The 23,816-nt window shown below is 37.7% G+C and overlaps 2 protein-coding genes across 4 annotated transcripts; both read left to right on the top strand.

Moving 5' to 3' along the window:
- The first annotated feature begins 488 nt into the window (after positions 1-488).
- On the top strand, positions 489-21,006 carry KRIT1 (KRIT1 ankyrin repeat containing). 3 transcript variants are annotated; one of them, XM_027749150.2, is made up of 18 exons: positions 489-577; positions 864-935; positions 1,845-1,966; positions 2,409-2,568; positions 3,709-3,801; positions 4,689-4,818; positions 6,904-7,147; positions 7,454-7,569; positions 7,982-8,125; positions 9,202-9,358; positions 9,644-9,751; positions 11,382-11,538; positions 13,547-13,698; positions 14,363-14,529; positions 16,458-16,545; positions 18,186-18,392; positions 18,698-18,814; positions 19,254-21,006. In XM_027749150.2, the coding sequence occupies exons 3-18, from the start codon at positions 1,865-1,867 to the stop codon at positions 19,320-19,322; spliced, it is 2,211 nt and encodes a 736-aa protein (XP_027604951.1). In that variant the 5' UTR covers positions 489-577; positions 864-935; positions 1,845-1,864; the 3' UTR covers positions 19,323-21,006. The 3 variants fall into 3 exon arrangements, with proteins under 3 accessions (XP_027604951.1, XP_027604958.1, XP_027604956.1); XM_027749155.2 differs by lacking the exons at positions 489-577; positions 864-935 and adding an exon at positions 1,104-1,190; XM_027749157.2 differs by lacking the exons at positions 489-577; positions 16,458-16,545; positions 19,254-21,006 and having other exon boundaries at positions 18,698-18,788.
- Positions 21,007-22,734: 1,728 nt separating this feature from the next.
- Positions 22,735-23,610, top strand: LRRD1 (leucine rich repeats and death domain containing 1). The gene is given in 6 exon segments (XM_039379991.1): positions 22,735-22,898; positions 22,900-23,116; positions 23,118-23,187; positions 23,190-23,347; positions 23,349-23,465; positions 23,467-23,610. Coding segments are annotated over 6 exon segments (870 nt in total).
- Positions 23,611-23,816: the final 206 nt, after the last annotated feature.

Here is a 23,816-nt window from a genome sequence, read left to right as displayed (position 1 = left end):
CCGGCCGGGCGGCGGGGGCGGGAGGCGCTGGGGCTCGGGGCCGCCCCCGCCCGGCGCCCTCCTCCGAGAGCGGCCGGGTCCCGCCATGCCCACGGAGGCGGCGCTGCGGGGGAGGCCGTGCAACCCGGCCGGTCTCCTCCGTGGTGGGGCCGTGATCCCGGCGGGAGCCGCCGTCTGCCTCGTCCCGGGGGGTGCTATGGGAGGCGGGAAGGGTCGGCGGTGCTGGGAGAAGCTGGAGTGAGGCGTGTTCTTCAGACCGGCAGCCTTTGGGATGGGGCCGCGTTTTGGCACTGGGTTTGGTCAGGGTCAGCTCCCGGTGGTGCCTTCCGTTTGTTGTTACAGCCTTGCAGCCCTATCCTTCTTCATCCTCAATTTTTGTTTTCTCCATTCGTATCGCAGCTCCTGGGGCTGTCGGTTTCCCAGACGTGCTCTGGATTTAGTGCAGAGCACTGGCAGAGGGAGTTGACCCGCTGCTTATTTGCCTGTTTCGTCACCTGCTGCCCAGGTAGCCTGGCCCTACCAGTGCAGATTCCCTCCGCACAAGCCACTGACCCGAGCCAAGTATATCCCAGTACATGTAGGGATACCCAGGGACCATGTCTTTCCTAACTGCTCATAAGGGATAGTTGTTTCTTTTTTCTTTTAAAACTCTCAATATCGCAAAGTATGACATCACAAGTCAGCACATTGCTTGCTTAATGTTTCTAGATGCTACTGTAATGACAATCATTAGATGTTTCTCTTTGGATATTACTATTCAGGTACCATGACTAATCATCTATTCATCAGTATTTAGCTTAACTGAAGGTGAAAATGACATGCTGTTATTTATGTTGGGATTTTTGTTTTTACTATGTTTTCAGGTAATCTGATCCCAAGAAAATTACTGGACTAAGGGCATGGGGATCTGAAGACCTCTGTTTCTTCTAGGAGAGGTGAAGAAGCTAGAAATAGTAACATTTAAAATCTGTGGAGGAATTATTCTGCAAAAAGCATGCGCTTACTGATGCTATGGAATGAAAGGGTGTTCATTTGCAGATGAAGAAAATGATCAGCTGGAAGGGGCTAATGGTCAGGCATGACCTTTCTCAAAGCTGATGTGTGGAGTGATTTAGCTTTAGGAGATTTTCCCTATAATTTTCATACAATTTTGTGATTATAAGAATTCTCACCTTGGTTTAAACAGAAGGGTAAGCAATTTTTTTCCTTAAATATAAAAGCCTCTGTCCACTTTTTGCAAAAACTAAAGATGTATTCCTTTCAGAAGCTCTGTTAGAATGAATTATGCACCACTTTGCAATCCCACTGAAGTAAAACTAAGTAAATGAATCCATATTATAGTTTATGAGTTTTGTTACTTGGCTGTAGGCAAGACTGTGTTCTACTTTGGAGGGGAGGAGAAAAAAACCAGGTATTTTCTTGAAATCCCCATGGAACTCATAGAAATGCAGTAATTTGTTGCAGCACATTTTATAATTTACAGTGCTTGTCACTTTAGAATCACTTTCGATTTCGTACCTTTTCCAGAGTTCTAAATTTCTTTGACCTTTTGCCTGGCTTGGAAAATGGGGAAGATAGTTACAAAGTGAAAAAAATACATTCTTTTTATTTTAAAAGTGAGTTAGAGAACAAGATTATTTGTAATAAATTATGTGATGTACTATTTTCCCCTTTCACAAAAAGGAAGCAGAATTATATCAGCCATTGGCATTTCTCCAGCTAAAGAACAATAAATGAATAGTGCAAAGTACCAGTGGATATAACCACTACATCCTGAAGTTTACTGTGCTGTTGGATGGCTTTTTCAACTGAACCTTTACTTCCTGTTTATTTGTTGTTTCCAGTGATAAAATAAGAAGGAGAGATGGGAAACCCAGAAAACATTGGAGATGCATATGTTGCTGTGATACGTCCAAAAAACACTGCTAGCCTCAATTCTCGGGAATATCGAGCTAAATCCTATGAAGTAAAACTATTTTAATTTTTATTGTCTATTAGATGTTGGATTTTTTTAAATAATGCATTATAGTAAATAAGTAATAATATAGGAGAAGAGAAAAATCTGACAGTAAGATTACTTAAGTAACGTCTATGTGTGTCATATACCTACTATGCATTGCTCCATCCTTATGGTATTTGGACACTTTATGGTTTTGTAATACCTATGTATTTTATTTCAGGGCCTTTTGCCCTGCGGGCTGCTCGTTACAAGGGTGTAGCCTTGTGTTTTTCTCTTTAACCTGTTACAGAGGTCATCCTGACTTCACCATCCTGCTCCTCAATATTCAGTACTTCTTGAGTTGTTACTGCTTTTACAGTAGTACAATAAATAATAATAATAATAAAAAAAGGTTCTGTGCTTCTTTCAGTTGTGCTTAAACTCCTTTGGTTTCATTATTGTTTGAAAGATTTTGTTGCTTGAAGTTCCCATTGAAGGCCAAAAGAAAAAAAGAAAGAAAGTTTTGCTGGAAACTAAACTTCAAGGAGGCACTGAGATAACCCAGAGCATCTTGGATTATGTATTAGAAGCCACCAAACCAATTTCACCAGCCAATCAGGGTATTAAAGGTAAAAACACTTTAATCTGATATATAATTGATAGCTTAATAAAAATGCTTTTTAAATTAATTTGGCTTGGCAAGGTTGTGCCTGAAGCATGAAATTAGTATAAAAAAAAGAAGGTATGTTTGGAGGTTCATCACAAAACCCCAAGCTAACTATACAGCTAAACCCTTTAATTTACCTTTGTGTTCCTTTACCTTCCAACTCTATAAAAATACTTACTAAAAGATTTTTAATAAATGAAACTTTGTCTATACTACTTCTTCACCTCAAGTTTAGGTTTATAGCTAAACTTCCAGTAAACCAGATGGAAGTGGCTTTTTTATCCTTAATTTCAGCTAAAATTTGACTTGCACTAGTGAATTCATAGGTTCTAAAGTCTGGCATAACTGTATCACTTACAGATGGAATTTAATGAGTACGTTTTCTTTTTCATTGTTGTTGCATAGCTGATCTAGTAAAGAACCTCACGCTTGTGCTGACAAATTTGTTTTCCAGCATATTTCATTTCCCGATTGGTATAAACTATACAGACTAAAGGACTTTTGTTTTTTGCTATGTACCTCATCTCTGTTTTGTACGTAAGGTTCTACTGGGAAGGTTCAGTGAGGACAAGTCAATGCAGTGCTGACAATTGAAAGGAGGAATAGCTGGTTGCATGGTAAAATGTCGCAGGTGGCAATAGCTGCAGCTGGACAGACTTAACAAAGCTTGTTGTTCAGCAAACACAGAATAACAGAATTAATACACATCAAGGAATGCCTTGTAAAAGCAAAATCTGTTTCTTATACAGTTAAAAGAGTTTTAAATTGACTCGCACAGAAAGCCCAAACATTAATATGCTCAGCTTAGTGTGACTGCTGCTGAAATATGCAGCTGAGGTCAGATAAGCAAAAAAAACCCCTGCTATAAAGGGCTACAGTCATGTCACTTTTGCATGTTAATGGGTTTATACATATTTATGTTTTTCTTATGTATTTAGATTTTCTTAGCTTGCTTTAGATTATAGGTATAATCGTAATTGTTTTCTTCCTAGAAATTAGGGAGATTGTCTGGTAAGCTTTCAGATAGCCAACTCTAGATTTTTTTCCTTTGTTTTGTTGATTAATTAATTGTTTTGTGTTGTTTTTTTTAATACTGTGCTAGGAAAGCGTGTAGTGTTAATGAAGAAGTTTCCTCTAGATGGAGAGAAGGCAGGCCAGGAGGCATCTCTTTACATTGTTCCAACTGTTGTGAAAGGTAAATGCTGAGCATGATTTCTGAAGCTGCACCCGTTTTAGCAGTTCACTTGAGGGTTCATTTTTTTATGAGTATGATATATGGCATTTTCTGTATTTAAGCATTAAAAGTTGCATTCAGGTGAAAAACTCTCTCTGAATATTTTAAAACTTGAAGAAGTTAATTAAAATTATGGAAAAAAACTTGTATTTAGTGTATTGCCTTTGTTTCTGTAATGCTGTCACACTTCTGTTTTAAGCAGTATTTGTGCACTTGATCATATTTTCAAAACATGAGCGTTAACTTGTGTAGAATTTGCTGAGTGCAACTGTAAGACATCCTACTCAGTTCAGTGTTCTTTACTCGGAGAAGAATGCTTATTGAAGTCTCTACACAGTAAATACAGTGTAGAAGGCAAAGTAAATTTCTTGTCAGAAAAATATTAAAAAAAACCCCCAAACCTGAAGTAAATGTCTCTGTGCTTTTGGAGGAACTTTTTCATTTTTGCCTTACTTATAGCATTTAATGATGAAACCTATCAAATAGATACCATTGTGGAGTTACCAATAACGATACAGTTATTGGTAACCCCTTCTAGTCCTGAGTCCTCTTCTTTTTTTTTCTGGTAATAGTATACATTTAACATTAATTCCTCAGATGAAGCTGATCACACTGATGAAATAGTGACAGAATACTTTTTGGTTTTTAAGTCTACCCTTTTGGGTTGTGAATTAATGTAAGGATTGTATGTAATTTCTATCGATCATTATTTTGAAAAAATTAAGTTACTCTAGTCTAAAGTTAGAATATACTCTGAATTAGTTAGGAAAGTGTAACTAGAAAAAGATGCAGAAGGGAAAATGAGATTCTTCTCACTGATGTGTCTTCAGAGCATGTTTCCTTTTTAGATAATACAAAGTATACATACAGTCCTGGATGCCCCGTGTTCTACTGTTTACAAGACATCATGAGAGTCTGCAGTGAATCCAGCACCCATTTTGCTACGCTGACTGCAAAAATGTTAATTGCCTTGGATAAGTAAGAAATGCCATCAGTAAAAATACATTAAAATATAATAATTTCATATTTTATATAAAAATATAAATATATATAAAAGATAATTTGTAGATATAGCACATCGTTTGTATAGGATTCTTGTGATTAAGAAGGAAATCATCATGATATCATGTTATTGTTTTCATGTTTATCAGAAATTGAAACCTTGACAGCAGATTTTTAAATCTTTCTAAACTTTTTTTGCAAACTCGAGAAGGGTTTGCTTCTCTAAATCAAGTGGCTTTTTGGAAGTTCTTGCTCACAGTGAATGTTTTATAAAATCATATGTTTAATCTTTTGTAAGTGATATAATTGTCACCTGTAAGAGCATTTGCCAGTGTAGTAAAAATATCCTGTAATTGTATACCATTAAGATTTGCATTTAAATTAAATCTCCCTGTAGAAAGGGAGTGCATCTTCCCTAGACACACAAATCTATTTGCACTAGGGAATTAAATTTTAGAAAGGTGATTAGTTGTTTAGCCAGATTTATAGTAATTTGAAGTTGAGTATGTGAGCAGATTTTTTTTTTTTTTAAATGTACTCTGAACAAGGAATATCAGAGCTTATTTGCATTAATAAAGTTATCTGAAACTCCTGGCTAACATGAAAAATCATACATTACAGGCTATTATCTAAAAGGTTCTGTGTGTAGGGTTTTTAGAGTTTATTAGTAGAGTTGTCATATTTACATGTATACCATCATACCAGTTATATTTCTTTACTGCTTACTGAATGCCTTCAGACTCTAAGCTCTGCTTAAAAGTGTTTCAAGCCTCATAGTTGTGAGAGAAGCCTTGGAAGTATAAGAGAAAATACTTTATATTCGTTGTTCTCTATGTAATAATCTGAAAAAACACTTCTCAAATATTCAAACTGCCATAATTAATTTATCCACCAAATATTTAGAGAAAATGCCTGAAAATACCTTAGAGTGTGTTTATAGCACAATGACCACAATTTTACAGTCCTCCTTCCCAGCAGGACCATGAGTAAGTGAAGAGAGCACTGCTTTTGTAGCACGTCATAGCTTGGGTCTGGGACTTACAAATACAGGCCTAAGCATATTCATTAAACTGCAGGTCACCTTCTGCCATCCTTACACGTGGTTCTTGAACAGACAAGATCTCAGTGGTCTGTCAGTCAATGTCCAAAGTATGTACTTCTCTTTCATCTATATTTCCAGGCTAAATCACTAAACTGATTATATCACATTCCAGCAAAGCACAGGTTTACCTCAAGTTCATGAGAAAGCATGTGCAGAAACCTAAATACAAACCCGGCTTTAGACCCTTAGTTAAAATGTGCACTACTCAACATAACACTAAAATAATTTAGGGGCTCAGTGAAGATACATTTATCCAAAAACGAAGATGAACAACTTGACCTGAACCTTGTTATATTACATATGTGGCAGGAAAAAATGGAGCAGGTGCACAGCACTGACTTTCCCCAGTAGCTGAGAGTAAGAGGGCTTTAAAGCTCTATACTGTCAGTAGGAACACACTGGGAAGAGAATAAACTTCAGCACATCTTTGTGAAAAGGCAGGTGGTAGCCTATGTGAAAGAGACTTAGCAGTTTGGAAATTGGACCTTATGGGTTTTTTGCCTTTTTCTGTCTCTCCCTAATGAAACACATGACTTGGAAGGTTTAAGTCAGCACAGATATTGAAACTGACCCTTAAAAAAACTGCTTTAATTTTCAAAATTTGTATGTTGGGAGCAGGAGTATTGATAAACTGAAAGTAAACGAAATGGTGACACGTTGGTGTGGTTAAGTTTTTGGTTATAACCAGTGTTACTCTTAGCTTATAATTTCCTTTTCTTTGAAAGTTTGCATCCGCAGGAAATGTGTTTCAGCAAATACAATTGCTTAACTGTGTGTGGTTAACAAATTTCATGTTTGGGGATTAGTCATATAAAATTGACTGTGCACATTATAATGTTTTTAATTAAAATTTGTGATTGTCATACATACAGCTCTTAATCAAACAAAATAATGGACAAGATGACCAAAATAATCCTTTTCTACCTGAAAATGAGTTATTCCCCCATTCTCTCCTGCAGGTGGTTGGATGAACGGCACACCCAGTCTCACTCCATCCCAGCTTTATTCAGACCATCTCCTCTTGAGAGAATTAAAACAAATGTAATAAACCCTGCCTATGCTATAGAACCTGGCCAAACAGAGAGCTCATTACACATGGGTTATACTGCCCTGGAAATAAAGAGTAAAATGCTGGCATTGGAGAAAGCAGATATGTGTATCTATAATCCTTTATTTGGGTCAGACCTTCAATATACCAACAGGGTAAGAACTATATTTTCTTTTAATATTTTTAAAACATACATACATTTTCATTCATACATTCATTCATTCATACATTCATTTATTTGGTATGGGTGTGTGCTTTATGTTTAATACGGTCAGATTTCATTATTTAGCAGTAGATGTGCAATAATTTCTCAAATCCTCAATTTGAACATCATTCTCTTTAATTATGAAATGTTACTATCATAACTTTGGTTTCAAGAGAATACCTCGCCTGGATGGGGGATTGTGTAGCAAATCCCAGTAAGATATTTCTTCAGTGATGTTTAAATTATGTCTTCACAGGTTGACAAGGTGGTAATAAATCCATACTTTGGCCTTGGAGCCCCAGACTATTCAAAGATTCAGATTCCTAAAAGAGAAAAGTGGCAACGTAGCATGAGCAGTGTCACAGAGGACAAGTATTACGTTACATTCCTTTTTCATTAGTTGATAATTTTGTTTTGTTATATTACGGTAGCACTTGGTAGACTTGGTCAGAGTGAGATTCCTATTAATTTAGGGCTTTACTGTATAAATACTTTTTAATTAAAAATTCTACTTTAAAGTCTCTAAGTGCTGAAACACAACGGTTAAAGGATGGATTAAGAAAGGTGTAAATTACAAACATTAGAGAAGCATTTCTTGGCATAAGAAATACAGCTTTAGCTTGACTACTGCATGACAAAAATACTAGCTGCGTGAACTTCAATTTTATTCTTCATGTAGATCTACAGTTAGTGCTATGTTAGTAATTTTTAAAATGCTTATGTTTTCCACTATTGTGATATTTCTGAATGGTGTTTTCCTCCTGTTTCCCCTTTTAATTCATAGGGAACACCAGTGGGTAGATGATTTCCCTCTTCACCGCAGTGCTTGTGAAGGTGACTCTGATTTACTAAGCCACCTCCTGGATAAAAAGTTCTCTGTTAATCAGTTAGATAGTGACCATTGGGCACCAATCCATTATGCATGCTGGTGAGTCAATGAGAGTTTTGCCAATCAAATGCATTCTTGCTGTCATGATTCTGTAGCACTAATAATTTATGTAATTTGTCAGCCTCAAAAAGAAGAAATAAAAAACATCTAGACTTCTTATGCTGTGATTCTAATATATGTTAGTGTTAACTTTTTGAAGAGAAAGATTGCTTCAGGTTTTGAGATAATTTTCAGTTGAATGGTTTTGTAGGAGACCAGGTGTGGAGATCATGTCATCACTTACCTATTGCGTGTTACATCTCTTCTGAGTACCTATTCTAATTCCTGTTGGAGACACTGGGTCTAGTTTAGTGTGGTAACTTCTACAGTCTTTGTTGGCTAAAGGCTATGAGCAGTTTTACAGCACAGCAGTATCTGAGCTGAGCATGTTTTGGTGCTGGTGAAACTTTGAGTGGGAAGCTGAACTAGGTAATTTACAGAGGTCAACTTGTCTGACTCTAACTGTGATTTAATCTGTAAGTACTTGAAAGCTTTCCTCAGTTGTAAAAATGTTTTATCTTTGTAGCAGTTAGTCTTTTGTAGATGTAGTGGTCAGTATGTCTGACGATATGAATAACACAAAGATAAAACTTGATTATAAAAAACCCACAACCTTACTTGATTTTTAGTGTTTGTGAGAAAGTTTGCAAGTAATTTTTACATAAAGTATACACAAGAGTTACTAGTTATAAGTATGAGGCTGAAGAATCCTCCAGATTCAGCTGCCTGCAATCAGAAGCTGAACTCTGATTGTCACAGAGATTTTTTTTTTTCGCATCCAAGGCTGAACTCTGTTCAGCCATGACTGAATCACTACAACTGCCCAAACTCAGCTAGTTTAAAACAAGGTTCAGTTTGTCTAGAATTAATCCAATAAATGGTTACTAGACCAATGAATACCAAAGAAGTGCAGAACTGATGTTAATTTCTACAAACTTATTAATGTTCCATTTTCTTTGGTGTAATTTGGAAGCTAAAAGCTCTTGAGTGTAGGAAAAGACTTTTTCATATTTAGGACTATCTGAAAAAAATATTTTACATTTGCTGTGTCTGTTCTGCTTTAACCCTGTCTGCAGGTATGGAAAAGTTGAAGCCACCCGAATGCTGTTGGAGAAAGGGAAATGCAATCCAAACCTTCTGAATGGCCAACTTAGTTCTCCTCTTCATTTTGCTGCTGGAGGTGGCCATGCTGAAATAGTACAAATTCTACTAAATCATCCAGAAATTGACAGAGTAAGTTCAGTTTATGTCTAGAAATAGAAGTTTTAGCAACATTTTCTAGCTTGTGTATGTGAAATATTTTGTGTCCAGATCACAATGTGTAAACACAATGATCTTGTTAAGACATTACAAAAAAAATGGTTAAATATATTTCATTACTCCTACTCTTCCCATTTTATATTAATTAAAAGTTTGAACTCTATGATCAAGAACCTTAACTGTCTTGAAAATGTGTAAATGTTTTCCCTGACTCCAGTGAAATAGAGCTAGAATCAGTGTTTCTGTTTGTGTTTACAGCACATTACTGATCAACAAGGAAGATCTCCACTGAATGTCTGTGAAGAGAACAAACAAAATGAGTGGGAAGAAGCTGCAAAACTACTGAAGGAAGCCATAAATAAACCTGTATGAGTTCATTTTCTAAGTAGTTTAAAATTTATATTTAATTTACACTTAAACTTGTAGGAGAGCTAGGCTCACTTACAGCTGTTACTGGAAAAGTGCAGTACACTGAAATTATTAGTGAAAATATTGGCAAACTGACATTTTGTCTCTTTAAACGTTTCTGTTCTGTTTCATGTCTCAAGAAATACATGTAAGACTTTAAACGTGATGCTCTGATTTATTTGTAGGAGCATCACATCAGCTTCTGATTTTATGTCTACTTTTGATCATACAACCATCAGCTTTCTTTGTGCATTGTCATCTTATATGTTGATAAACAGGAGTATTCAGCTGGTTAAATGTAGGCTTCTGCAAAGTAGACCTTACATCAGTTAGTCAGTGTAGGCTTCCTTGGCAGCCAGTGGATATTTAGCCAGGGTAGGAAAAAAAATTTACAATGTGATTCCTCTTATCCTGAAGTAGATTTAATATTAGCCAAATGATATAAAACCACTTGTTTCTTTTCTTTGAATCAGATGCAGCTGATATCCCTGTAGGTAGATGGTAGTAAACCTGTCAGTTTTTCAAGATGTTTTAAATTATCTTCATTTTACTCTGTATGAATGACCTTCCAAAATAATTAAGGAAGGAACTGACCTTTATTTTAGGGTTCTTATTATGCAGTTGATTAAATGGCAGGTGTGTATGTCTAATGACTCTGAAGACTAATGGACACATTTTAAGTAGATTTCACAGTGTAAGAGGTGATATCATGTTGTCACTTATTACTATTTAATACATTAAAATAAAAAAACCAGAAATTACTGCAGTAGGAGGGACAGTGACTACTGCAGCAAAAATAGACTGATGTTTTCCATTCCAGGCTCATTTTCAGTCAGTTGTCATTTTCAAGTCATCCATCTTTTTTTTTCAAAAGTTTTTAGGAACTCAGTTCTCGATGACTTCGTAGATTTTAGAAGGGGAAATTCTTATGACTTTTTTATTCAAGCAGCTGAAACATTTAACCTGTTAAAGAGATGAAAACAAGACATTTCATTAATTTATGGCTTGTGTGTGTATGCTTCAGGCACCTGATTTACGTTTACATATGACTTTCAGGAGGCATGTTGTGGGCTCACATACAATTTCCAGTGAAAGCTGTGGGAGTTCTGGAGGGGAAAAGGATTTATTAGTAGTAATATAGAAGCACTGTAGGATTTAATGAGATTGTATTCTTATTGTAGTGGGGTCTGAGTAAAAGGTGGATGCTTCCCTCTGAAAGATGACTAATGAAGGGGAAAATTCATAACCTGCCAGTAATAGCAAGGTAGACATTCTGGGATATGCATAGGCAGTTGAGCCCATATCCCTCAAGGAACTTTTAAATGCCTGCTTACCTTCAAGTTTAAAAGAAGTCCTCAAAATACCAGTAATAACTTTCTGGAAGTTATTGTTTTAAAAAACACAGTATATGAAGTTGCACAGGACAAAAACCAAGCAATTTTGATAAATATTCAGGAATTGTGCAGTGCTCTTTTCCCCAACATTATGGATGTTGCTGAATTATGGTAAAACTACTTTCCTCTTCAGAAGCACCAACAGAAAGGATTTTAACAAGTTGGATTTTTAATATGTTTACATTTTTGTGTAGTATGAAAAGGCACGGATTTACCGTATGGATGGATCCTATCGTTCTGTCGAGTTAAAACATGGAAACAATACCACTGTGCAGCAAATAATGGAGGGCATGCGCTTGTCTCAAGAAACTCAGCAGTACTTCACTATCTGGATCTGTTCTGAGAACCTCAGTAAGTCAACACGGATGATGGATATACTTGAGATTTTATCATACTTTATTTCTCCTTATCGTTAGGAAAAAATAATACCGTCCTAGGAAAGTAGGAAACGTGCTCTCTGACAGCCTTTACAGCCTGATGTCTCCAAAGTGTGCTTTCAGAGCTACAGAGCTTCTTTGTTTTAGCTTTCACTTTGGGGACGCTCAGTAGGTCTGCCTGTGGATCACTGTGGCACCTAGAATGTATTTCATCCAGGAAGATGAAGCTAGTCCAGGTTGTCTTTCTGTTACAGGGCACCTTGGCTGTCATAGTCCTTACTGCTGGCTTATCCTGGTTTTAGTTGTGTTTTTCTTCCCAGCGTATCTGAAATTGGATGCATGTAGTTGTTTATAGATGTTTAGTCTTTTTAAAACTAGTAATTAAAGCAAGCCAATTAATGTTTTTTTTATTAGGTCCTTTAATCATGTGAATTTTCATGTGTTGTGCACCAAAATAATTTTTGATAAATGAATTCTCAGATTTATTTGGTGAGAGAGACTTCTGATGCAAAAAGTCACTATTACATTTGTTATATTTTTTGGTATTTCTGGTCTAAATGAAAAGTATATTATAATTTTTGTTTGAGTTATATAGGAAAAGATGAACAGAACCCCAAAAGAGTCAATGAGTGTGATTGGGTTTTGTCAGAAATTGTGGTCAACAGTACTGGTGCAACACGATAGCTATAGGACACATTATCATGGATTACAAAGCACAATTCAGGTCTGGTAGGATACTGTGCTCTAGATATTGCAGAAATCTTTTCTTCATACTTTAATCTTTCTCTCCCAGTGTCATGCCTTTTGCCTTTTTACTTTGCTGTATGCCACACGACTACTGTAACGCTGAGATAAACATAGGTGTTAAGATCTGGAAGAAAAGGAAGGGAAGTGTTTGAGTGTTAAAGTGTTGCTGCTTTTGCCTTTTCTAAATATGTCATGTTTTCATAGAGTCATTTGCATTTGCACCTTTGCATTTGAGGGGATGAGCTCACTGATACATTGTTTAATTCTTTAGATATTTAGTTTGAAAATGAGCTTCTGTTTTATGGCTTCAAACACCTAAGGGACAAGGTTCATTATGAAGTATGTTTCTTGCAGTTTGCATACAACTGTAAGGACCATAGATTTCTTGCTGGTAGGACAGATAATGTTTTCCTCTGTTTACAAGATGGGTAAGTAAGTTGAATGAACAGATTGTTCTCAGTGAATGATGTTGCACTGTAATAACATGCCTATTGAAGTTTTTCCTATAATGTGAGATGTCACAGTGTGAAAGCCAGAGCAGTGACAAGGAGGCAGATACAGCCTCACTCCTAGAAAAAGCCAAGCAATGATCTAAGGACAGGAAGGGTGAGTGAGCTGAAGGTACAGACTAGTACATAGTAGGACTGCAGCCGAAAGCTTTGTATTAATGTTGCATGTCTCGTATACAGAGGAGAACATGAAACATTGAATGACTTTATCCTGCGAAGAATCAAGACATTTTACAGATTAAAAAGAAAAATGTCTGTTCTGAAAAGTTTATGGTCAATATATATGTACACAAAAATGGCAAATACATTTATAAGATAAATTATATCTGTATTTTTCTGTCAGAAATAAGATTATTGGACTTTGTATTTCTCCCATAATAACAGAGAAAACAGTCTCTAATGTTTTATTATCTTGTTTTTAAGGTCAGTCTTGGTACTCAATTAAATTTTTAAATACCACTTACTCTTGAGAAACTGAAAATAACGAAGTTTCATCACTACTGCATTTAGTGAATTGATGCAAGGAGTTTTTCCAATAAATCTATATTTTCAAAACCTTTTATATGTAGCAGTTTAGAAAACATAGGGAAGATATTTGTTAATGAGTCCTCAATTTCAGATACCCTGGTTTTGGTGCAGTGTTTAATAATTTATGTATATATGTGTGTGTGTATGTGCTGGGTTATTCTGTTTTATTATTTAGAATCAAACCCTGTTATTTTTCAGGCCTCCAGCTGAAGCCATACCACAAGCCTTTGCAACATATTCGAGACTGGCCTGAAATATTCACTGAACTGACAAACTTGGATCCTCAAAGGGAAACTTCACAGCTTTTCCTGAGAAGGGATGTGAGACTTCCACTGGAAATAGAAAAAAAGGTCAGCATTTGGAAGTGATAGCTTGAAATCATGATCAGACTCAGAACACTTTGACTTCTAGCACTCAGCGTGTATAGTGACTGTAGTAATATCCAAACTTATTAAACCTGACATCTCCTCTCCTTTTTTGTAATAGTTTGAGTCTTCACATTCTCCCCTCCCTCTCTCTCACCTTCCTGCCATCTCTCTGTTCTCTGTCTCTTTCTCACCCTCTCAGCTGTTTGGTTTATCATCTGTCTCTGTGTGTCAGTCTCTGTCTGTCTGTCTGTCATACAGCTAAAAACAACCTGCCCGATTTTCTTTCTCTTCCTTGTGCTGTTGTTTTCCAGTTATTTAATTGGTTGGTTTTGATGGGATTATACAAACATATTACTCAAAATGAACTCACGAAGGAAAAATCCATATGTATCAGTATTTTTATGAACCTTCTGATTGGGCATGGTATCCTAGTCACCTTTCATTTGTTTGTTAGATCAGTGAAGTGTTGAAGTAAATTAGTGAAAATATGTTATTTTTTCTGTTACAAAGCACTACTAAAATGTACACTTCAGTCAGGATCACACCTTTGTCTTCTGTTTCTGAATCAGTGAGAAATTATATTTATAGTTTCTAAGCTCATTTTCTTTTTTACAAAGAAATCGTATTATTTATATCTTTTTCACAGATTGAGGATCCATTGGCTATTCTTATTCTTTTTGATGAAGCCAGATATAATTTACTGAAAGGTTTTTATACATCACCTGATGCCAAGCTGATCACACTGGCAAGTCTGCTTCTACAAATAGTCTATGGGAATTATGAGAGCAAGAAACATAAACAGGGCTTTTTAAAGTAAGTATGTGTGTTTAAAACTTAAAATTATGGGTTTAGATTAAGTATTTTTAGATAGCACTTACTGTGGAACTCTCACATTTTAGCTTTGATATATTTGTTGTTTTTCTCCATTACTGAGCTGTAGTTCAGAGTAATCACATAACCCTTGTATGCATAAATAGAAGCTGGACACTGGGTCTGAAAAATGTATTAATTGTTGCAGTTCCAGGCAGAGGGATGGAGGTTCTGTATCCTGTAAATCTGTCCTGAGATTACAATAATACCAAAATGAGTAAGTGTATTCATGTGAGTGAAGGGTTCTGACAGGACTGAGACTTTGAACAGTGCTAAGGAAAACAGACCAACTTCTGGGGCTGACTTTCCTCCCTCTTTGAAGAGGACAGACCAAAGATATAATTTATTTTCTGTCATTGGTATGAGAACTACTGTACTAAATTGGTCAAAACCATAGCACCAGTAGGGCTCTGCCAGATGGTATTTTTCTCTCCCCTTCTCTCTGCATGCCAGCACAACAGTAGCTGAGCTATTCTGGGATATGGCTTTTTCTTCCCACATACATTTCTACAGCAATATCTGAGACCATCAAGATTCCAGTTCTCTACTGTGTGCACCTTCACCCCCTGCCATCTCCACCTCACTTCATTCATGGAACAGCAGCTGTGCAGTTCTGGACTGCTACTGTGCTTCTCATCTCCTCTCATTCGCAGCATCAACTGAGCTGTCTTGATTTGCTGGTTTTTTGGTTGTATTGTCCTGCAGTTACACAGTTGGTAGATGGAGCATAAGGAGAATGGGATTTAAGTGGGACCCACTTGCATGAGGGTGCAGTTCAACGCCAGCTGGGTTTAGTACTGAACTGCCCGCTGCTGACTTCCAGCAGCTGCAGGGTGGTGTTCCTGTTCCTGTCCACACTGAGGCATATCGGTACTGTGGTTCCAAGCTGAGCCTGCTCAGTGGAAGTATTTGACTCTACAGACAGAACTACCTGGAAAGATAGTTTGGGATGGAAAAAAAGCCTCATGGGCATTTGGCCATGCTTTCTGTTCGTGTTCAAATGAAGATGTTGGAAAATATCTCAACTTGTTCTTCAGACAGATGAAAAGATTTATAGTCTGAATTTTTTTTGCAGTTGACATAAATGTTTATTAAAACACTGGTAATTTCAAAAATATGTCCAGGGTGTTGTTTCTGTGAGAGTATCCTTGACCTTAAAGATCTGGATGCATTGTCCTGTGTAGGATTCTTGCTTGGTAGATGATATGTGCAGTTACAGACAAATACAGTTTAAAAATTACTCAATAGGTTACATTACTAGGTTTTGAGACTGTCTTAATTGTACATAACAGCAAACTAGTAAAGGCTTGCTTTCTTCCTTTTAGTGTTTTTTGTTGGCTGTGTTTTGGTTTTTTTTGAAAAAGGCCACTTTATATAAGTAGCTTCTCTTTCATGTCATGTAACATATAACTTTCAAGTGGAAATGAATTGGGCCAAGTCCTCAGTGATGCTGACTGCAGGAGTGGAGGGAAGAGTATCTACAGTCTGTCATATTTTTCAAGTGTGTGATATGCTGATACAAATGGCTGTTTGTATATAATTTTGGCTTCCAAACTGGAATTCACCAAACTGCTCTGTAACCAACTGAGTCGTGTTCTGCTGCTGGCATTTCCTCTCCATGCCGTGTCCATGATGCATGATACAGATGGTATAACATAAAGCTGGATTTCCATTAACTGAGTATTATACTGTATCTTAGGAAGCCTTGGCTTACATTTCAGTAAACCATCTCACCTGATGAGATGAGATAGAGTAGGAGCTGACTTTCTAGCTCAGTGTGTGACTTGAAGATACAATGAGGCAGACATTGTTCTTTCTCCTTACTTTATTTAGTGAAGAAAAGCTTTTTTTCTGCTTTGTTTTTCTCTTAGTGAAGAAAATCTTAAATCTATCGTACCAATCACTAAACTAAAAAGTAAAGCTCCTCATTGGACAAACAGGATACTTCATGAATACAAGGTGAGATAAATAAGCAAATAGTAGAAAATCCTGTTCTTAAACATTTTTTGACACTTTGGTTGTCAGGTAATGAACAGGAATACCGGTATATAAAGCTAGAAATGTGTATGTTCTGAATGTTTGGGATGGGTTTTTGGAATGTTTTTCTTGTACAATTACAGTTGATCTCTTTGTTAGAAGTAAATATATTTGCAATCTGTTAATTTACCTTCAGTGTTACCTCTGTATTGGGGATACTTCCAATTCAGGCATAGATGTAAAAAAGTCTAACTTATATTTTCATGTCTGTTTGTTGTGATAGATTACCAAGTCCTTTTTGCCAGTGTAACCTGTATGTTGGGGATCTGATAGTGCTGCTGATGTGTGCACACACGCACACACAGACTCCTTTGATTAGAGCAGTTGATTGAACAAAATTTTTAAATGTGGACTTGGGCTCCTTCTTTAAAATACATCTAACTGAGGGCTGCAGTCAGTTTAAATTCGTGATCTTCATAAATAATTGTGGAAAAAGTGAGGTGTGTCAGGAAGAGAACTGTACCAGCTGACATGCATCACTAAAGGTAGCTCCCAGGAAACACTGCAGATCCACCCAGGGAATGTTTTCAGACCTTGCCCCTCTTTTTGAGATGAGATTACTCAATCGTAAACTTTCTCTTGGTGCCTGTACCTTTTTTGTCAAAATCCAGCAGATCATTCCTGTTCTTTCTAAAACAGATGAAGGAGGGGATGATGGTGGTCTATGACTATGGTGTATCAAAGTAGTCTCTATTCTATCATCAGATTATATGTAAGAATGAGCACAGCTTTCTTGACTTCTGCTCTTAGGCCATTATTTTGGGTGTGGGATATGGAGGAAGGAGAAAGGAGATGTAATCTTTTGTTCCAAAGATTTTACATGTTAAAAATGGCTGTGTAGAATTCAGGTAAGCTGTAATGTAGGGTGGGGATCCAGAGAGGTTGATCCTGTCTACCACACCCACAGATATGGCCCCCTAATTGTGGAAGACTTGTGCTCTCTCTCATATCTGTGCCTTCTCACCTTGTGCACAGCCCAACCAATTTTTTTGTTTGGTAGTGTGCTTGGTATCAGTTTTTTGAGGTGGGAGCACTCCAGGGATCGTTTGTTCTGACTGTCTCACTCTACTGAAGAGGAAGGAACAGAAGCCTCTCTCATTCTGAGGGCAAGCTCCACTAATGAAAAGAGATCTTCACCCCTGTTTTGCTTAGAAAACAAACAAACAAAAAAAATCCATGTTTTTGGGGGGATTAGACCCCTTAAAGGAGGAAGAATGCCTAGTTTTAAGGATTGTGATGCATTTAGTGTCAGATGGGTGCACAGATGCTTATCCCAAGTCCAGGTTACTTCTGAGAAAGGCAAAACTGTGGGGCTGTTCAGAGGTTACGTGTTTGTGTTCAGATTTCTGAGGCTTATACAGGTATCTGGATTTTGTCTCAGTTTCTTCTAGCATTTGAGCCTTTCTGTGGCTCTGAGGTTTAATTTAACTGTGGGAAGATGGTTGCGGGGGAAGCACTTTGGAAGTATGTTTAGTGGGAATTGCACTAAACAGGGGGCTTTCTTCAAGTAACCACAACTGCTTGAGAAGACTTGTTGATTGCCATTGTTCCTTTATTTCTAGAATCTCAGCACCAGTGAAGGTGTCAGTAAGGAGATGCATCACCTTCAGCGCATGTTCTTGCAGAATTGCTGGGAAATTCCTACTTATGGAGCAGCTTTTTTCACAGGACAGATATTCACCAAAGCAAGTTCAAGTAGCCATAAAGTCATCAAAGTGTATGTAGGAGTAAATGTAAAAGGGCTGCACCTCCTCAATATGGAAACAAAGGTCAGCTTAAATGTACTGCCAGTGATAACTATTAAACTTAATTCTGTTCTCTTAAAATTTTGTACTAGAAGTAATTTCACATCCAACTGTTTAGTTAAACTTGACTGAAAATTTCCAAGATTTTAAGATCTTTTAAAGTCACTACTAACAAAGTCTTGTATCAACTTTACTACTTTATAAACTACAACTACATTGTGGAATGTGCTTCTTTTAAGTCTGAATCCTGTCTAAGTGAACAAAGAAAAGTTCAGTCTGTAGGTATGGAGGATATTTTCTGAGTGACAGTTTCCTACATTTCATTGTAGGCTTTACTCCTCAGTCTAAAGTACGGTTGCTTTATGTGGCAGTTGGGAGATGGAGATACATGTTTCCAAATCCACAGTCTGGAAAACAAAATGAGCTTTATTGTGCATACCAAACAGGTAAGCATTATTATTTTTCATCCTTCATGTTCAATTATTTTTTCCTAAGTTAGTTGCGTCCCTGTTCTCTCTGGAGGTTGGCCACCCTTGCACAGTATAAAAGAAGCCCAAGCCAAGCCCCCACAGAAATTATTTTAAAACTTTCATATTAATATTTCAGAATGTTTGCTTGTTTTCCTAGCATGTGAAGGCTTCAGAATTCAAAATACATAAAATGCATCTGTAATCACTAGGGTAAACTTTTTTTAATTGAAACTGTTTGTTGCATGTGCCCAATCCCTCATACTCTAAGGATATTCCAAATACAGTGAGAACTACAGAGCTGGAGACGGTAACTTTGCGATTGAAACTAGCAGAGACTGAGAACTGCATTTGTCATATTCTCGATTGTCATTAGTTCTGAAATGCTGATAGAATTTAATTGCATACCTTTACATAGGCAGGTCTCGTGGTTAAACTTCTGATGAAATTAAATGGCCAGTTAATGCCAGCTGAAAGAAATGAATGATCGAAGGGAACAATAGTTACGAAGTGGCGTCTGATGGCTAAGCAAAAAACAACTTGTGTCTCATCGTAACAGAAGACTTCCATGTACATGAGTTTTACACAGTAGAAAAGTCAATTTGTACAGTTTTTTAACTTTGTACAGAAGCTGCATGGTTTATTTTTTTAAAAAACTATACAACATATCTATTATTTTTATAAATATTTTTGTGTTTCATATATAAACTATTGTAGGGCTTGAGCTTAACCAGTAAAGCTAATGAAATGTAAATGGTTTACCGAGTTGGACGAGTATGAATCCTGTAAAGCTTTTGTTCCCAGAGGACTATGGGACTATCAGTGCCATTAAGCAAGTGTCAGTTAACCTATTTACCTTTCATGTCATTCTGTGGAACATCAAGGAAGTATGGTATATGTTACAGTATTTTGTAGACACACTTAATTTTTAAGATATGTCGATAAATATGCTTAAAAGACCAGTTAGACCTTTGAGCAAGTACTTTTGATAAACTCTTGGTTTTTGTTTGGTTTCTGGCAAACATTTTTGCTTGCTTTATTTTTACTCTTAACTTTCTCATACTTTGTATTCATATTTATTCTAAAATGTTGCATGAGGATGCCAAAAGGGAAATACTCTAAATCATTCAGAAGCCATATTGAATGTTTAGCATGCTTGTTTTTTAAAATGGATTTTTACTTTTACTGTGCAATATAAAATGTGTATATGGAGGAGAGGGAGATACGGATTTACAAATGAACCTTACTCAGAGGACTTCAGAAAGTTAAAATAAATCCTACCCTGGATTGCAACACATATGCAGTAGCAAAAACTCATATAGGACGTACTAAATTATTTCTGTTAAACTAATTTTCCTACTGATTGCTTACTTCAGTTTCTTGAGGCTGTGAGCAGTGCAGGATGCAGAAATGAAGATTTATATTGCAAGGAAGCCAGATACAGTTTTAAGTATTCTGCCTGCTCTTTGTAGAGTCAGGACTGGGGCTCAACATGTTGGGTCCCAAGCGTAAGGTGGGATTCTATGCAGTCTGAAACATATCCTTGTACATTAAAATAGAATCCGTAACACAAATTGTTAAAGTTTCTGGTTGTATTTCAGGGTTTTAAGTGCACTTGACTATTTCTTCCATGTAAACTGCATGCTAAAATAGTGTGCAATATTTTGTAAAATAATTTTTTTTTTAAAATAAAAATTAGCACTTGCCTCTCAGTTTTGAAATAAAAGTTAAAATGAATGTGAAGAACTGTGCTATTGTATAGTAACTTTACTCTTACCTTACTACTAGTAAGTGCAGTTTAAGAAATTAAAGTAGTAAGCCGTTAAAAAGGTGAACAGGAGACTTATATTTTGTATTCTTCTTAGCAAGCTATACTTTTCTACTTAAAAGTCACTGGCCTAAATAACAGTAAATCTTCATGGATTGTTATATTTTATTTAAGGTAAATAATGCAACAGTCGGATCCTTCATAGTGCATCCCTCCTATCACTTGGCACTGGTATCAGAAATACATTTCTCTACATAGCACTTTCTTAGAAAACTAGAGGAAAATGTTAAGACAGTGTGTCAGTTGCCTATTTAACAATACAATTAATATGCCTTATTGCTGTATAGTCCTTTCTGCTACATTCGTATTTATTACTACCTAATAAATTGTTTGCAACAAGTCACATCTGGTGTTTTTATTTTTGTAATCAGCATGAGCCATCAAATGTTACACCAAGCAGGTGTTATTACCAAAGAGCAGGAAGTTGTAACAGGCTCATCTTTGTAGGGTATGTAGGAAGACCATTGGAGAGGATCGTGGGGAGAGTCCCATGGTGACTATGAATTAAGGTAGCGCTCCTCAGAAACCACTCCAGAATTCATCAGGTAAACTGGAAACTGTTAGTCGTGGCAAAGCAGAGGTTTGCAGATGATGCACATCAGTGGAGCCATTGAGAGCCCAACTCAGCAGTCCCAGCAGGCACCCGGGTACTTCGAGCTCCTGCTGGCTGGCTGGTATAATCCTTTCATCTGGAAGCGGGGAAATGAAAAATTGGAACAGAGGGAAATCCAACACCACACAGACACACCATTGGTAACAACCCTGGTATCTCTACCAAACAAAAACCCAATGAAAACAAGCTGCAAGATGGGCAAATCTGATAATTGTGCCTTTGTAAGCATGAGATGCCCAGCTCACCACTTACAGTCCATGTAACAAGTGCTTTTTTAAAAAGCAAGTAACTGTGCAGCTGCCAAAAGCAAAGATTTGAGAGTTGAACGCCCCAGCCAGGCCCTGTAAGGCAGAAGAGTAACTGAAAACTTAAAACTGTGGGAAGCAGGCACAGTTTTACCAAGTGGAATAACCGAGCGCCTGACCCCAGTGAGCAGCTTGTGCGAGAGGAAGGCCTTGGTCCAGAGGGGAACCCTTCAGGCTCCCTCAGTGTTGTGCAGCTGCTGCTTGGTGACAGGGAACAGTTACTCCAGGGAGGGAGAGGTTTGTTAGCTTACAGCTGGATACACTTCAAAAATGGGCTGTAATGAAAAAGATACAGGCTCAACAGAAACAACATGTGTGGTTTGCAAAAGTTCTCCTTTACCTTAAATAATCATTATTAATGTGGGGTAAAGATATAATAAGTTGAAATGTAATTAATATAACAATTACACATCATCATGGCTGGGCTTTGCGAAAGAAGATTTGGGAAGGGCTCTACCCACATTTGTTACAAGCACGCTGGTGGCAAAAAAGGCCAATACGAGACAGGCATGTCGGGTTGCAAAATGCACAGCATTTACCACTCCTTAGGTGGTAAATTCTGCAAGACACGATTCTTTCTGTGTTGTCTTTTCTCCTCGAGAGTGATCCTGTGTGCGTTCTCAAAGGCATCAGCAGCGTTACAGATGGTGTGTCTCCAGGCCTCCCAGTTTGAGGCCAGAGTAGATCAGTTATGTTGATCAATATGGCCAAGGCTGAGATGTTGTTTCAGGGAGTCCTTGTATCTTTTCTTGGGGGCTCCTCTCTTGCGGCAGCCGGGGGCAAGTTCACCATAGAGCAGGATCTTAGGGAGGCAGTGGTCCTTCATCCTGGAGACGTGCCCTGCCCAGTGCAGCTGTGTTCTCAGCAACATGGCCTCAATACTTGTGACTGCTGCTTGTTCTAGAACAGACGTATTGGTCACATAATCTGACCAGTGGATGTTTAGGATTGTACAGAGGCAGCGTTGATGGAAGCGTTCTAGGAGTCGCAGGTGGGACAATTACACAATAATGAAATAAAACCATTGCATTCAAATACAGGTAATTAATTCTGGAAATCCTTAGAAGAGTAGACTGACACTGTTGCCACCAGGAACATCCTTACTTCATAAACCAGCAGTACAGAATGTCAGTGACAGCCAGTGACATCTGTCATGTCTCCTGAAGGAATTGTAAATATTAAGTAACTCTTTCACAACTACAGCACTGATGAATTTCTGTTTGCATCAGAAAGTGTTGAAACTTCAGATCTTGCAAGCAACAAATTGAAAACTGTACTAGATCTTGTGGCTGATATGAAGAGTTTGAAGGTACTTAACTGATTCCACACCCATCTCAGCATTCGCAAGCATTCTCTGCTACCTCCCACAGCTAGTAAAACTCAGCACACGTGAGACCTTGATTTAGGGTTTACCAAAGGAGATTACACACTTTAAGAAATTAAAGAGTGTTCTAGTCAGTAACAATACGTTTATGGTTTTGCCTGTGCACCTTTTCCAGTTGACAAAACTAAAATTTAGGTTTCTGAACTTTGCAAAAAAAATTATTTAAAAGCATTACAAGTAAACTTCGCAACTATAGCCTGTTGAAATGTCTCATACATTATAATGAACCCAGCTTCCTGCCAATATTCCCAGATTTACAAATGTAAAGGAGTTTTTTTTAAGTAGAAACTGACTGGACTCACTGGATGAACAAACTCTGCCTTTAAAAGACCTCTCTATAACAGATTTTTCTGGAAATGTATTAAGATACATTCCTTTTGAATGAAGAAAATTGTATACGGACAACCAGACCTGACCTCGGCAGCGACGAGCTCTCTCAGTTTCCAAATGCGCTATGTGCACTATTTGATCTTAAGCTCTTAGATCTTAGTGGCAACTCTTATTTCAGAAGCAGTACCCGGATTCTCTGACATTAAAGATTTGGGGCATCTACAATTAAACACAAACGACCTGTCCTCCTCCTCCGCGTGCTGTGCTGCCTTACGAACCAGCGCACGGGGCTGTCAGGGGGGACGCCGGCGGTGACGCTCGCCTGGAGCGCCGGCACACCGCCGCAGGACCGTGTTCCCCGGGTGTCGGAGGTTACACACCCCCTCGGCACACCCGCTTTGGCGCCGCTGGGCGCGGGGGCCGCCCCCATTCCCGCGGCCCGGCCCCCGCCCAATGGCGCCCGGCGCAGCCCGGGCGATGCCGTCACCCCGCGCGGCGCGGCCGCGGGTTGGCTCCGGCGC

The sequence above is a fragment of the Pipra filicauda genome, unplaced genomic scaffold (genome assembly GCF_003945595.2).
Source record: "Pipra filicauda isolate LSUMZ 115617 unplaced genomic scaffold, ASM394559v2 scaffold105_size2325265_pilon, whole genome shotgun sequence".
Taxonomy (NCBI): Eukaryota; Metazoa; Chordata; class Aves; order Passeriformes; family Pipridae; genus Pipra; species Pipra filicauda.
The sequence above is the reverse complement of the archived record's forward strand: the minus strand, read 5'-3'. Positions and strand labels throughout refer to the sequence as shown.